Below are 16,554 nucleotides of genomic sequence, written 5' to 3'. Positions count from 1 at the left end.
TCACTATATGTGATTTCTGTGGTCGATTGTAGATTGAATAATGGTCGTAGTAGATTGAATAATGGCCACCCAAAGATACCAAGTTCCTGGAACTTGTAAATATTACCTTATTTGGAAAAGTGGTCTTTGTAGATGTGATTAAGGATTCTGCAAGGAAGAGATCATTCTGTATCATCTGGGTGCTATCACAACTGTGTTTATGAGATAAAGAGGGAGATTTCACAGACAGAAGAGGAAAACTAAACACACAGAAGAGAAAGTGATGTGAAGATGGAGGCAGAGATTGGAGTGATGTGGACAGAAGTCAAAAGAACACCATCAGCCCCCAGAAGCAGTTTAATGAGAAGCAAGGAACAGGTTCTCCTCTAGGGCCTCCAGAAGGAGTGGGGATTTCAGACTTCCAGCCTCCAGAACTGGAGAGAATACATTTCTGTTGTGGTAAGCCACGAAGTTTGTGGTAATTTATTCCAACAGCCTCAGGAAACTACTCCAACATACAGAAGGATATATGGCCTGTCTGGGCCCATAACACATAGATAATGAAAGCAAAACTGGGAAGAGAAGGGAGGACCACTTCTAAACACCGTAAGAGAATGCTCAGAGCTTCGGACACTGTGCGAATTCAATAAATACTTATTTAGGGTGAATATTATTTAGAATATTAGATATGGAAGAACTCTTAAATTTACAAACACCATAGTCTTCGCAACAGCCTCCATAAATCTGCCCCCAAGGCAGATCCTGCAATAGTCTACTTAGAGGAAGCCACTGAGCTTTGTGTCCTGTGGGCCTTTGCTCAGGCTGTGCTGGCCACCCGGAAGGCTTTTCTTTCATTGCTGTCTGCTGAAATCCTACCTATTGCTGCAGGTCCAGCTCAAGTGCTTCTTGCTCTATGGTGTCTTCACTGATGACCTACTTCTCTCTCATATGCTTTTCCGGAATTTCCACAACACTCTGCAGAACTGGTACTAATATATATGTTAAAATACCCTGTTCTGAACACAGTATCTTGCACACATACCCAATTTTAGGTAAATGAATTAATATATCTAACAATGCTCATGTATATTACAGAAAAGCAAACAAAAGACCAGAGAGGTTAAGAATTGTTTTCCCCCGGGTTCTTACTCCATGAACAAATACACTGAATGTGGAGCGGGAGGAGGGTAGGTTGTTGGCCAAGGCACAGGCTGAGTAACCAACTAGCCCCAAATTCCAATCCCGGCTCTGCCTCTGTGTGACTTGTGGGAAACTATTTAATCTGAATCTCTGATTCTTTACCTGTAAAACTGGTACTTGTGTTTTGCAAATCTTTAAAAGTAACGTGCAAAGTTCCATATGTTCAAGCCTGGAGGATCCCAGCTTGGGGATCCTTTATTAAAATACATTTTAATAAATGGCAGAAATTATTTTCAGTATCTTTAATTTTCTGTGTACAATGCACAAAGCAGATGTGACCTACAATACCCTAAAATAGTGGCTGAAAGACTCCTCCTAAATTTTGTTTTAAAAAACAAATTCCCTACACCACTGTTTTCTAAAAATAAAATGGGAAAAATCAACTTATTTGGAATGAATCAAGTTTTGAAATTATAATTTTATGTAGTCAATGCAGAAATACTTGTTCAAATAAACCAAATATGAGGATGGAAATAAGTATATGATCATGACTTATAAACACAGAATGACATTTAAATAACAAAGAAAAATAAGATCCAATGTTTGAAGTGAACTACTCCTTTGCCTCGGCATTTAGTGTACTAGACTAAATTGTTTTGCATAGAAAGATCTTTTTTTTTTCCCAACTAGTGAAATAGCTGCTTAAATTTTAATCAGGTACACAATATCCCTACCACAGCAATTTTTTTTCTTTTTTTGAAAAAATAAAATTGTTAAGAACTTGGCTCCCAAAATTATGACATACTCTACTTAAATCACACAATACCAGATAACAAGAGCAACACTTACACATGGAAAAAGGACTTTGCAATTGAAAAATTTAACACTACTGTCAGAACAGTAAGTAAAAACACATAGAATGATTTAAAGAAAATTTAGAAAAACTTACTTATTCAAAGAAAAGAGGGACATTTTGCACTGTTTGCTTTATTAGCTGTTACAGTCTAGTTTTTAAAAAGCACATGACAATTTTACCTCTTGGATTTTCTGTTCTGGGGAACTGAGAAGATTTTTCTAAAACTTTACTATCATAGTTTAAGTTTTCTGTTAAAAATACACAATTTTGTAAATGTCCAGTGCAGACCAATTTAGGAGTTCCATAAATATAAAATCACTATTATCATAAGAAATCTTCTTAATTATAAATTTTTAATTCCTCAGGCATATTAATATTAACAGTTAACATGTGTTAAATTCTTATTACATGCTGGTAATTTTCTATATGTTTTCCCTGCCTTAATTCAATTAATCCTCACAATAATTTTATATCATAGATATTATTAATAACCACTTTTAGAGGGAGAAACAGAGGCAGAGGGGTTCAGTAATTTTTCCAAAGTCACATAGCAAAACGAGGCAGAGCTAGGAAGAAACTTTATATAATCTAGCTCTACAGCAGCACTGTTCGACAGAAATAGAATTACGATCCACATATACAAATCTAAACTTCCTAACAGCCACATTAAAAAAATATAAAGAGCAGGTAAAATTAGTAATATAACTTATTTAATCCAATATATCCAAAATGTCATTTCAACATGTATTCAAATACAAAAGCTATTAATGAGGTATCTTACAATCTTTTCTTAGTACTCAGGCTACAAATCTGTTGTATATTTTACACTAACAGTACATTTCAATCCAGACTAACATTTCAAGTGCTCAGTAGCCACATGTGGCTAGTAGCTCTGGGGCTGGACAATCAATTCTAGAGCCTGCTCTCTTAACTGCTATGCTACTAGAAAGGAATCTACAAAGGTCTCTGTCATCACTGTTAAAGAATATTTATCTTTTCAAACATAGTTAAAGTATCAGTACTCTCACAGCATTTCATCATTTGATCTTTTCCCAGCTCCAGCTTGAGAGTGCAACAGAAGCAAAAGACTCATCTTGTTGAAGAGACAACTAACTCTTCATGGTGTTTCTGTACATCTTTTGTTACAAACTACCCTTTCTCGGGTGTCTGTATAGCAAATATCCTCGGAACATAGAGACAGGGTCTCCTTCAGGGACAGAGGTCAGATTTGTTTCCTGCCCTGAGAATAAAAATAATGTTCTCCTCTGGGACAAAAGTTGGGCAGGTATGCTGCTAGCAGCCCCCTGATAAGATTGGGGGTTTTGTAAGCTTGGGGATCCTCCAAAGTGACATAAACCTACTGTGTGCACAGCATCCAGCTGGGCCTTTCAGATCACTTCCTGTGGGACTGGGGAGTTACAGGCAACCAATACAAACATGGACCTTATGCTAACTGCTGTGACACGAGTAATAAAGAGATTTGTGTCTGACACAGGAATCTTATATCTTCTGCCAGAATCTATAAAGCTGGAAGGCTAACTTGCTAGTTTGAAAATAGGGTAAAGTCTCAGATTCCTCACAGCTCTTGATAAACCTTTTGTATGTTGCTAGGTTGTGAAATAGGCATCTCCCAGAGAAGAGAACTTTTTTTTTTTTGATAGTTAGGATCAAGATCAAGTCCATTTACTGTTTTAGGCTTAAGGTTTCTGAAAAATGGCAGCAGAAAAATAAAAGCTTGATAGTGTTTCCCCCATTATTATCAAAAGTCTATTCTTGTTACGGTCTTGTCAAATCCCCACTTAAATTCATTCAGCACAATAAACATCTCAGCAAGGTTTTCCATTTCAAAGCAGTTATGTATACTGTACCTTTCCACAACACTTGGCTTTGTCTATAATCTTTAGGGCAAACTCCTTTCCAGTGGACCTATGGAACAATCAGAGGAAGGCCATTTAAAGACATAACTCAGATTAAATCATCCTTCCTGATTGCCTCTACAGCACAGACTCAAGGAAGAAAGCCTGGCTTGCTCCTTTGTACATGGAGACAATGCTGAGTGGGGTCAGGGGGAAAGATATCAAAAAAGAAAAAAAAAATCCAAAGCCATACTGTTAATCTCCTTTTATAAATATTAATAATTATAATATTATTATATAGCTGACATATTCAAAGTACTTAAACTCTGTAGTATCAGACCTGGACAAGAAAATGTTTTTCCCATACTTAAATCCCAAGCCTATACTTAAACCAACATAATCTATAAACACAACAAATCTCGTAGGAGGCAGAATAAAATTAAGAAAAATGGATCAAAGCAACAGAAAATTTCCTATTATCAATATGTCTTTACATTAATCCATTAGTCACTAATTAGTCTGTAATTCAAAACTGGAAAGTCCCTAGACTTTCAGTATCTATAATTCAGCCAAAGTTCCATCTGGTGCCATCTTATCCTTCAAATAACCGTATCTGGAACTAGAGAGATCATTTACTTGGACACAAGAATCTTGATGTTGTTTTTGAACATTCAGTCACCTTTAACATATTTTATCCAGAACATGCCAAAAAAAAAAACCCACAAATCTTTTAGTATAAGAAAACAGTTCAACAAAGAACACTGCAGTATTCTTGGAATATATTAGTTCTCTCCAACACAGCTGCTTTTGCCAGGTGGTCATAGTACACACTGATGAGGCCGACCTTGGAAAAATAACTTTTATTTAAATTGCTTCCCCATAACATAAACCAAACCCTGCCTTAGATTTCTAATGAGTCTTTAGAAGTCATATTTTAGATGCTGAATTTACTTGGGCGGCAATCTCTGTACCAGAGTTAAGCAGAAGGGCTTGGAGGACAGGGACCTATTTGTGCACCAATATAAGGAGCAGTAAAGCCTCACTGTACATGTAGCAGAATGGGAAAACTGGAGTTACCAGAACTTTCTGGAAAATTCCCCACAAAGAATAAAGATGACCACTGAGAACAGGCAGAAAAGCAGCATATAAACACAAAGACTCGAATCTGAGTCATTTCCAGTTCTAATGTAGTTGACAAAAGGCCTGGAATGTAAAAGAATGGATTTCTTACCTTTTGGGAATTTAGGACTTGAAACAAAATAAAGCTAGGCAAAACTATAATTTTAATATAAGCAACAGTGTAAGACACTGATCTTAAATGGAGTCAGAGCTCATGGTTCCTGAACTACTCATGGTTCCTGGTATATGCAATTAAGTATTAACTGAGAGGGTTATTGGGGGGATTAAATTAATTAATCCAAGTAAAGCACTGAGAATGGCACCTGGCACAGGTAAGTGCTATGGGAGATTTTTAAAAAATTAATCTTATTCTTCCCGTTTTTCTCTGGTTCATGGACGAGACCTAACATAGCGCTTGGTCCAAATACAAAGCAGGTTTATACTCTATGTATATACATACATTTTTCCTTGTCAAGTTGCTTGTGGGCAGGCATGCCAAACAGCTGGTCCCAAGGGTAGACTCTTTCAAAGGCCTTTGGTTCATTCAGATTAGAATAAACTCCAAGGGAGAAATGTAAGTGTAGGTCAGGAGTGTCTAAACTTTTTTCAATGGTTTCACCAAGGGCCATATGCAGTAAAATACACAAACAGCCGGGCCACTCACTTGAGGTGAAGTACGTATTGACTCACTTGGTTTATTTAAGTAAACTAAATATATTTTTGGAATTTGCTGCGGGCCAATTAACAATGGATTGCGGACCGCAGTTGGCCCGCGGGCCGCAGTGTTGACACCCCTGGTGTAGGTGAACAAATGATTACTCTCACTATCCACTCACCTGTCCATGCACTCTTTGACTACTGCAAAATTGCCATCGCCAATAACCTTTCCAATTTTGTACTTCTCCAGAAGAGTCGATGACTCAGAGCACCTGTTTCCATTCACGCCTGCAAAAAAGGATAAATGCAAAGTTGAAGTAACACAGCAACATTCCATTTTGATTCCTACACACTTGTAAAATAATAAATTGTAATGCATTTATTTGTACATCTATGGTGAAACTAAGGAAAGTCTCTGAGCCGATTTCCTGAATAGAACCCCAGAATCACCAATTTTCTTTTGACCTTGTTGATTGGAATCAGAAACCAACATAATCAATAAACACAACAAATCCCTGAAATATCAGTTAAAATAAGTGATTGGCTTTGGGTAAAAACAGAACTCCAACTAAAACTTTAAACTTTTTTTGTTAACTCTTGAGAAAGAAGAAAGGGATGATGTTAGGATTTAATTTTAGAAAATTTCTCACAATTTCTCTTCAAGCTTTTCTAGTCAAGAAAAGTCTAGCCAGCAAGGATGCCTTCTTAAGGCTAATTCCTGGCTCAAAGTCTTCTCAAAAAGGTGGTGGCGGTAGTGGTGGCAGGGGTGGGCGAGGAAGTGGTTAAGATCAACTACTTCTCACGGGGCATCCCCAGTGCCCAGTACATGGCAGACATCAAATAAAGAAATACACTTCTGTTAACTAATTGAGAGAAAGGAAAGTCTACACTTAGGAAGTCTGAGAAGATTAACACTAAGGAAAAATGAAGGAAGCCCAAGTCTAAGATTTGAAATTGGGAGAGCTTACTTAACAATGAGATTTTATATACTTGTATCTTGACATGATCCATCTACTAACGATAAAAGGTGAATTAGTGACATGACCACATTCCTGTTTACGAAGATCATAATTTAGCACAAGTGGATTCTGTGGCCACCGCATTCACATAGATGGCTTCTATTATAACCGTAATCATCACATTGAGAACTACCTTCAGGACTCATGCAACGATCAAGTTCAGGTCCACCATTTATGTTGGAGGACGATCTGCCATGTGCAGAAATCTGCTGAAAGAGGAGAGTGACCATAATTTATCAGGAAAAATTTACAAATCTTTAGATAATGAAAATGCTTAAAGAATATAAAAATATAATGGTACAGAAAGAGGAAATAATGCCTTTTGTTTCATCCCACCGTTCTCCCTATATACACATTAATGCGCTGTTTCCTTAGATGTAGTATTTTCAATTATAATTATATATCAAGAAAATTGACAGTGTTTTACTCTCTTTGATATTGTGTTACTGTTGACCTCAATGAAATAAAGGGAAGGAGACTTCCATGGCATCACAGCTGTACAAGGTACTTATGACTGGCAAAATAAAGCTCAGAACCATAGATCATTCCAAAAAACTCAGCAATGAGTCCCCAGATCACCACAGCCAGCTCTGGGGCTGACTGCAAGGGGTCCCTGCTAAGGTTACGCCCTTCTCAGAACGCCAGCCCCAGCGCCAGCCTGCATCACCTTCCATACCCTCCTGCGGATTCAGGGTTGAGTGCAGCCCTGGCTCAACCCTCGTCTCTACAGACCCTAAGACAGCAGGAATGCCTCTTGAGCGTCATTAGGATTTTCATTACTAGGAACCAGAGGGAAATAAAAGACAAAACTAAGAGGTAGGTTAAAACTTAACAAAAAGCTGAAGCTCCCTTTCTAACACAGAAATATCTCTAGTTCTTAAGCAAACTGAAGAATTCATATTATGAATATTACTCATATTAAGTGTATTATTCTGTAGGCTTCCAGAATTTTTATTTTAATCACCAAGGGCTCCTAGGCTTTCGAACTCAAACTCTTCTCTTTGATCTTTAATATCCTTTCTTCCTTCCAATTATTCCTTTCAGGAGCTTACAAGGTCAAAGGACCTACCGAATATTAAGAAGCATCGTCAACGTTTTTTGTACTGGTGTTCTTACACACTTGCTTCTGTGCCGAAACTACCCTGGTAGCTTCTGCCCGGCAATGGCTGTGCCTTCTTCATCACTGCATGCCCCATATGCAGCATGGTGTCTGGAAACAGTACTCAATCATACTTGCCATATGAAAACATAAATGACGCAGGTCCAGGGCAGGGAACCGCCCTTCCCAGAGGGCCCACAAGTCAGAGACACTGGGTCCATTCTTTTCTCATGAAGTAGAGAACTTCCCAGATGCTGAGTTTGGTTCAAAACCCGGGACAGCCCAATACTTACAAACACTCCTCTGACCAGGATCATCCAGAAGTGCTCCGGGAATTACACGGGAGCCTCAAGATACGATACATGTAAAAATTGGCCTGTTTTCTCAGATTCCACGTCCACACCTTGTGTGGACAAGAAAACCAGCAGCAGCATGTCCTGGAAGGCAACCCAAGGCCACGGGAATGCAGTGCTGAGATACACAGAATCAGCTCCTGTCCTGTGTGGCAAACCCACTTCTCACAGGTTTTTGTCTCCTTCAATCTGACCTGGCAAGTAGTTGTGTAGGAACATGAGTGAGTGTGTGGGTACCCTCAGCCTGATGGAAACGCTGCACTCAGCTGAACCCCTGGTTCCCTAGAATTAAATCACTGTAGTTCCTCACTATTAAGATAATTGGTGGACAGTTTCTCAAAATTGAGCATTTTCATTTGCTTGTTTGTTTGTTTATTGCCACTGAAATCAAGGCAACTCCAAAATAAGCAGGAGTCGATGCGAGAAGGTTTACAAGCTAGGCTGTTTGAAACCAAGGCCCACAGAGGGGACTTAAAGGGAAGCAGAAAAGAAAACCACAACATTCTCTACTCTGTCATCGTTTCCACAGCTCCCGGGCCCTCCTGGGGTTTCTCTTGGCACCTCATCAGAGACTCTTCAGTTACATTCAGTCTCACCCACTGCATGCATAATTGCCAGAGACACTTCCAAAGGGATAGTTCTGATATCAGCCCCAGGATCCAAAAACCTCACTCAGTCTCCATTACGAACAGAATAACCCCCAAATCTCCAGTATGTCATTCAGGCCATGATTTGTCCCCTACCTGTATGCATAACTTGTTTCCCACCACTTAACTTTTTCCATGTATTTCCATGTATTTCCATTAATTCAAATAATCTTTTTTTTTTTAAAAAAGTTACTTACACTTTCCAAGTCTTATTTTTAACTCTGAATATAGGAGACAGAAGCAGCACCTAGCTCAGAGATTTGCTCAAGACTTAAAATGAGCTCATACTTGTAAAATCATTTAACACAGTTGCTGACATGTAACACTAACACAGCATTAGTTATTCGTATCTTTCCTTAAAACGTCTACCATAGAGCCTTGCCATGAGTGACTGACAACTGTTTTTGAATTGTTGAATTCAAAATCCAATGGCTAGAAGAGATCTTTTTTAAATAATCCATTCCAAGTCTGTTCTTCTTCTAATCCAACTCTTCCTACACTCACAATTGTTAGTCAAGGGAACATGAGATCCAAATTAAATTCATAGCCAAATTTTTAAAGCAGTAAAGATGAGAGGAGTGCCATTTTTTGGAAAGTGATATCTTAAAAGATAAATGGGAAGATCCCTTTTGATCACGGCTCGCCCCGAGATGGCTGGTGGGGAGGTGGACTGTCCGTTCCCCAGGGACAACAATGGATCATGACCAGCTCACCTGCAGATCTAAATCCCACAGCCCAGTACGGGGCCACCCCACACCTTCAGGTGGCAGCTGGCTGGTCAGGCCTGGGCTCTGGGCAGAAACCACCTCACCTCCCAACACTTAGCCTGGACAGGTGTGCAGTGTGCAGGTCTGAGGCCCACTGCTGAGGTCCTAAAATCTACCTTGCTTTGTGCCGCCCTACCCCAAGCCTCTTGCTCAGCTTTTCCAGACACGGGCAACAGTCTTCTAACAAGTCCCTTTCTTGGGCTAATTTGAGTAAGTGTTAGTTCTCTGCAAGTGTTCTGCCTGACTCAAGGGCTCGCTAAGAAGGAAGTCTGGGAAGGGGTTAAAAAAAAAAAAAGGCATTTTTACCTCCTTGTACATTTTCACATGGAAGGATGATTCCTCAGAGGGTTGAGTTCCTGAGACCCACTGTAATGCTCCCAATGTTTATTTTGATTAAGCCCCACTCCCACCTATCCTGATTCCATGTACAGGCCAACAATTACAAACCCAGTTTGTGTTGGGATTCAGAGGTACCAAGAGCAAGGAAAGAGACCAGCAGAAAGGGCCGGTGGGGAAGCGGGATCCTTGGCCACTAAAAGAGAGCGGCGACTGGGCTGAAGCCTTGAGCCTCAGAGGAGAGCACGGCCCCAGGACAGGGCCAGGGTGCAGGGCCACAGGGAAAGGCTACTTCATGTGTAGCTGACAAAGGGTGCACTGTCATCAGGAAATGCAGCTTTCTTAGCAAAAAAAGGATGGCAAAGACAGTTTCAAAACTCTCAAATGATTTTTTAAAAAGTGTTAAATCGCAAGCATTTTTTTCAATAAAATCTATACTGAATTAACAGGAATGACTTATATCTAATTACCTATCCAAATATGTTCCTTTAATCAGAAACAAAGCTTTCAAGAAGTGGAAAAGCTGAACAAATAAGGGGAATCATTTTATTCCAGCCCAGCGGAACAGACAGGGACATGAGCAGGCCCAGGGACAGTGTTCCTTTCTACCCCCACCAACAATCTGTGCTGCATTTCTAGAGGGTACAAAGGTGAAGGGACAGGCTCGTTACCGCAGGAAGTGTACAATTATAAGAAGAGGCATATGTGTGTCCTTAAAACCCGTCCGGGAAACCTCTCCATTCCAGACTATGGTTCCTAAGGTCCTGATGGCTACAAACATCTCTGAGACCAGCGAGGGGAGCCATTTTGCAAAGGCACCAATCTGCACTTGTAACGCTTGCCTCACACAGCTAGTGATTCAGGTCATTTGACCTCCCAGGAATGAAGCTCAGCGCTCCAAGGGTACAAGACAAGCTGGGTATTCACCGAGATCTCTGGACAGATCCCTGGCAAATGTGAAGCGGCCACTGTGAACTGTAAAGCAGAGCGTTCCCAGTGCCCTGGGAGACGTGCAGACAAAGGGCAACGAAAACCCAGGGGAGAACGCCATGACTACGAAATTCTCTCCGTTTACCAGGCACAATTTATGTATTTCCCTGTCCCTTGCAGGAGAATAATTCTCTCATTGAAGCAAGGATTGAATTAGCACCAGAGAGATTCACATTTGGCATTCCTGATAAAACCTGCCCCATTTCTATGGTCTAGGAACTATTATTAAAATCTCTGAAAATGCTAATGAGCTTTCATGCTGCGATCAGCAACTCTGATGCTGAGAGCGCATAAAGCAAGTGCCTAGACACTTCTCGTTAGTGAGGTCCTCCTCAGCAAAGCATAAATGCATGACAGCGTCTGGGCTCTTTCAAGAGAGCTTCCATAACCACTAAGTGGCTCAAAAGAATGCGATTGTGTGCAGGGGCGGGGGGAAGCGGGGCCATATTTCCTGGCAAGGTCCTGATTGGTCAAGGAGAGAAGGTGATAAAAAGACTGTGGAGCTATTGCTGAGCATGTCCTCGGACTCCTACACAGCTGCCCCACCCACCCACTCCTCTGACAGCAGCTCCGTATTTCTGAGTCAGCAAGGAAGGGAAGGGCACGAGAACCCGTTGCTGCTAAGAACTTAAAAAAAAAAAAAAAAAAGGACTTGAAAACAGAGCAGAAAATGCTATAAAGTGTTTTCAACAGCTAGCATCATTTAAAAAGGCATTCATGGCTAACTGAGAACATTTGATAAAAGGTAACAGTGTCCACGTTTAGCCAGGAAGTTAAAAGTGTCCTATGTTAAATTTCTTTGATAAGTGGATTTTTACAATGTCTACAAAATAAAATTTAAGAGAAATGTGAAGTACAGACACTAAAAATGTGTGGAGTTTTGTTCAGAAATAGGCAATTCCTTCAAGAAGTAACAAAAATGGCTATATCAATGCATTATAGTATATTGCTGTTGACTTCTGAAGACAATGCTGGATACTAGTTAGATTTTCCATGAAAGGAACAACTTGAATAGAATGTGGGAGATACTCTCAGGTAGTGAGTTGACTTTCCTGAATGCATCTTTGAAAATACAACGATCATTCAATTTTTAAGTGGCCTACTGCAGGGTCAAACAGATTTTCTGTAAAGAGCTGGAATGTTTTAGCCTTTGTCGGTCATATGGCCCCTGTCACAACTACTCAAATCTGCTGTTGTAACACGAAAGCAGCCACAGACCATATATAAACAAATGAGCATGGTTGTGTTCCAATAAAACTTTATTTAGAAAAACAGGCACCAGGCCAAATCGGGTCAGAGGCAAACCCCAGGTCTATAGGAACTTTGATGGTAAAGCTTTTCCTCCAACATAATTCTCATACTTTTAAACTCTGGAACAGAAAAATCCTCACGTGATTGTTGTTGCTATAAAGCAGCGGTTCTCTGTCCTTGGTTGTACTTTAGGAAAGGCTATACATAAAAAGATTTGAAAAATTCTATTACCAGGTTGTACCCCAGATTAAAGGATCTTTGGGTGTAGGGCCCAGGACTCAGTATTTTTTAAGCTGTATAGAAGATCTAATGTAGAGCCAAGGTTGAGAACCTCTATGGAGGAAGTTTCTGGCAGCAACTGTGATTAACTGCTCAGCTACCTTAATTCAAGTTCTCTCTGTCACTCATCCAATAATCTTAGCATTGCAAGTCAATTATAGCCAAAGAACAAATTTCTCTTTATAAGAAAAGGGAAGACACCACTCATGACAATTTATTGAATACCTACTTTATGACACGTCCTAAAATGCATACTTTATATCTTATGAATTAAATATTATTATCTGCATTGATTTGTGTGTGTGTGTGGGGGGGGGAAACAAGAACTCAGAGAGGTTGCATAATTTGCACAAATGCCAGAGCAAATGTGGAGTCAAAATTTAAACCCAGGTCTGACTCCAGAGAGCCAGGAGCTATTGGGCTAGTCTCACACTCTCCCCTCTCTAAGACCAGGAAGAGAGAAGTCTTTCAAGGGTCTTAAATTAACTAAGGGATGCTACCCAATACCAGACTCACTGATCAAAATAGTCACCGTGGTGTATTTAGAGCATGCTTTCAGATCACGGAACTATAGTCACACTCCCGTAATTTAGTCATATAATATACAAATTGATAAACAAATTCACAGCCTTTCCTCATATAAAGAGAGCTTAAAGCTTAAATTTTTCTTTTAAAAGACCTCTGAAATATACTGAAGATTGTTTTTTTAAATCAGTATACTAGATAGTCACTGTAGCTGGATTTGCTTCCATTATCATCTTGTGGTTAAAAATTTATATATATATATACATATAGATGCATATAGATACATAGGTATGTATCTATATACATATGTATATATGTATACATATATATCTCAGAAACATCAATTCCACTCATAAGAAGGAAAGCCAGTATAAATTACGACAAATGCTAAATTAGACAGGCATTTAAAAACAGAAAGCCTTATCACTTTTATATTAGATTTGTGGTCATTTACTCTGGAATACTTCAGTATCAATAGTAAGATATGTGAACAATTCATCTGAATCAGCACCTAAGGGTTGGCAGCACACAAAGTGTTCTTGTCTGTAGCCATACCTTAGACTTGGTTTCATTTGGCAAAATTTGGCCCTGGAGACGCATGATTGGTTAACGGTGGTGAACAGTGATAACCAGAACCCACTACCTGTGCATGTACAAGGTTTAAGATAGCAGCCAGCTCAACAGTCTATGCAAGGGGCCGTGTGCAACCTGCTGACTTGTGCCTTTCTGTTCCTCTGAGTATTGCTGCCACCTCAGTTGAGTACGTGACCTGGCAAAACCAACACAGCATTTCAGCACATCCCTACGAGTAAGCCTTTCAAGCAAAGTGTTGGCTTATTGGATTTTGAGCAACAAATAAGTGGTATGGCCATGTCTACCTCCTAAAAATATCTACAAGCTTTCACTGTGAGGTACCAATGATTTGTAGGCTACCAGGGTGGTGGGAAAGGTGCCTGTCTCTTCAGTTCCAACTATGGAGGCGACCAGTGAGTTACCGGCACAGGCCAGTTCATTACGATAAGCTAGCTCGTAGATCTCAAGTGCATCCAATTATTTCTAACACAATACAAAGAAGAATTTCTTGATGCTACCACTTTCATGCATAAAGGGGCACTGAAGATGAATGCCTGTGGGTTGTATTCAAATAAGGTTTCTACAACTGATCCTATTTATACACTGATTTGCTTAGCAAACTCTCCCTCCATCCCCACAAAGGTGTGCTTCAGCCCCGTTGAGTCACTTACCCACCAAATGCCTCTATTTACTGAGCAGTTACAACGTGCAAAAAGCACTTTCCTCAGAGTCTAAGACTCATTAAGATGATTTAGTTTGTTAGGGCACTGAAGTCTTCAAAACTGCTTAGTCCCTCTTTTGTTTGTTTGTTTATGTCAATAAAATTAATCACATTCAAAGATGAAGCCACCACCGACCATTTCTGGGGTAATAAAAAGGATATAAAAGTAGTCAGTCTCTTAGTACTGAAGATTATTAACTAGTTTTAAATACCAAAGAAAAGCCAAAGCTCCAGGGAAAAGCAAAAAACGTCTAAGGTCAGCAGCTACTGTGGATTTACATTTCACAGCTTCGAAAAGAAGTTTTGAAGTTCAGAAGGTCAAAGAGTTACATTTTAGCTCTGCCAATCAGTATGAGATACTACCAGCCCTTTCATCACACTTCACAAATCTGGAAAATCTTTCAGCACTAGCAGACCCAGGAGACATCATCAGATAAAATATCAGCACATCAGACAGTTTATAATCTCAAGATGTTGGATAATGTTCCAAACGTACTTTTTTGTTTCTTCTTTCAACCAACAAGAATGCTCCTGGAAGACAGCCTCTGGGCATACACTTCAGCATCAAAATGTGAGACATTTTATCCCTCAGTGCCCACAGATGTGGCCCCGACTCTGAAACTTTAAGTTACTACAGCCTTGAAAGTCTTAAATTGGGACATGGATGATGAATTAAATCTCAGGGAAATGCTTTCTTCATCCATCTGGCAGCTGATGACACATTTAGGACTCTTTCTTGCCTATCTGTCCCAAAGAAAAGCTGTGCTTTAAGCACAGTAAATATTCCCACAGGGAAAGTTATCAGCTAGATCGAAGGGACTCGGAGGAGATTGGGCAGAAGAAACAGGAGATCATGGGCTGAGGTCAAAGAGGAAATAGAGGGTCAGGAAGACGGGAATTAAGAGCAGAAAACGTCAGTGGAGGTGGGATGCTAGGATTTGAAGGGGGGAGAAAAGAATGGGCAGGGAGTGATGGGTCTGGAGAACAAAAGGACTGGGAAGAACAAAGCAATAAAAATTGATGGGGAGACAGACTTTTATGACCCTCAAAAAGGACATTGTACAGAAAGCCATTGAGGGAGCAGGGGCAGCCTAAGAAAGAAACTTTGAGTGGCTGAGAAAGAGATGAAAGCAGAGAGAAGGGGTGTGGTCACCAGCCTCCACAATGGTTCCCATGAGCCTCACCTCCTGATTTTCACACTATTATATAGTCTCTTCCCATGTTGAGCTGGGCTGATTCATGTGACTACTATGCTATTAAGGAAATGATGGTGTCTGACTTCCAAACTTCTAAACACCACACAATCTTGTGTCTGTCTCCACGTGGAGGAGGCAGTGGAGCATGGAGGGAGCTCTGGACTTTATTCTTCCTTTAAGGCTTGCTTCCTTGTAACTGCACACTAGGGAGCACCATCTCTGCCTTGATCCTCTGGCCTACGTGGGCCAAAGACTGGTCTCGGTTCCCCTTCATTTAACTGGGACAGATTGAAACATCCACAGAAAATTTTAATAACGAAGGAGGACCGAAGAAAAACAAACAAGAGTCCTGAAGAGCTATGCACCCTCCTGATACAATGCCTCCTCCCCAGGTGACTATCACCACGAGTGGCCTTGCCCTTTAGGAAAGCCAGATTCCCTAAATCCATACAAAAGTGAAGCCCAGTTGTAATACTTAGGGACTAGATTCTGGGGAAAAGGCCCGATGGGGAACTGCTAGGGGCCCTAGCATCTCATTTCATGAATTCTTGGTCCGTCTGTGTTGTCTCCAATCATCTGATTACCAGGCTGGCCTCGCTTTCTCTCTGTGTCCTGAGGGCAATGGTTACGAGTGGGCGTTCGCTGTGTCACCATATTATCACAGTGTGGTTCCCATCACAGGCCGGCTGTGTAACATCGTCTCACATCCATGTATCCATGCATTTGCTGGGCCTGGACTACACTGTTTTCAACCTATGCTAATCTTGACAACATGCAGCTTCATCGCTAGCTTCCAAAGAAAACCAACAACCCTAATCTACTGTGAACTTTGTCATTTTACTAAAGCTTTATGGAGTCAGACAGAAGTACTGGGCACACAGTACAGAACATTTCACATTAGACACCTATTAGCGATGTCTTCCCCTAAGTCTCCCAGGAAGCGCTCTCAACAGGAGTTCTCGATCTTTCCAGCCCCCTTCATCCAGGCTCTCCCTCACTCCAGGATTGCCTTATCCCTTTTCCCAACGCTCCCCTCCTTGTTCCTTTCCTAATCTCTCAACTGTTTTTTATTCAGAGCATTTGTGCAAATCTAAAGCCAGATACTCAGCAAGCAAACCACCCAGCACTCACCCTCCAGAAAGACTGACACAGCGTATCTTTTCTGTAATAATCACACAAGTTTCCTCGTGG

The 16,554-nt window shown here is 40.5% G+C and overlaps 1 protein-coding gene across 7 annotated transcripts in view; it reads right to left on the bottom strand.

Moving 5' to 3' along the window:
- Positions 1–16,554, bottom strand: part of DCLK2 (doublecortin like kinase 2) — a 141,423-nt gene that overhangs the window by 30,965 nt on the left and 93,904 nt on the right. For 4 of the 7 annotated variants that reach the window (XM_033134089.1, XM_033134091.1, XM_033134093.1 and 1 more), the window contains 3 exons: positions 6,760–6,835; positions 5,787–5,895; positions 3,844–3,901 (listed from right to left, as the gene is read on the bottom strand). In XM_033134089.1, coding sequence (XP_032989980.1) covers positions 3,844–3,901; positions 5,787–5,895; positions 6,760–6,835 — 243 coding nt within the window. The remainder of the gene's footprint in view (positions 1–3,843; positions 3,902–5,786; positions 5,896–6,759; positions 6,836–16,554) is intronic. The other 3 variants (XM_033134096.1, XM_033134090.1, XM_033134092.1) reach the window with 1 other exon arrangement.

This window comes from Rhinolophus ferrumequinum, chromosome 18, assembly GCF_004115265.2.
Source record: "Rhinolophus ferrumequinum isolate MPI-CBG mRhiFer1 chromosome 18, mRhiFer1_v1.p, whole genome shotgun sequence".
In the NCBI taxonomy this organism is placed as follows: domain Eukaryota; kingdom Metazoa; phylum Chordata; class Mammalia; order Chiroptera; family Rhinolophidae; genus Rhinolophus; species Rhinolophus ferrumequinum.
Note: the sequence above shows the minus strand (reverse complement) of the source record. Positions and strands in the feature narration are given on the sequence as shown.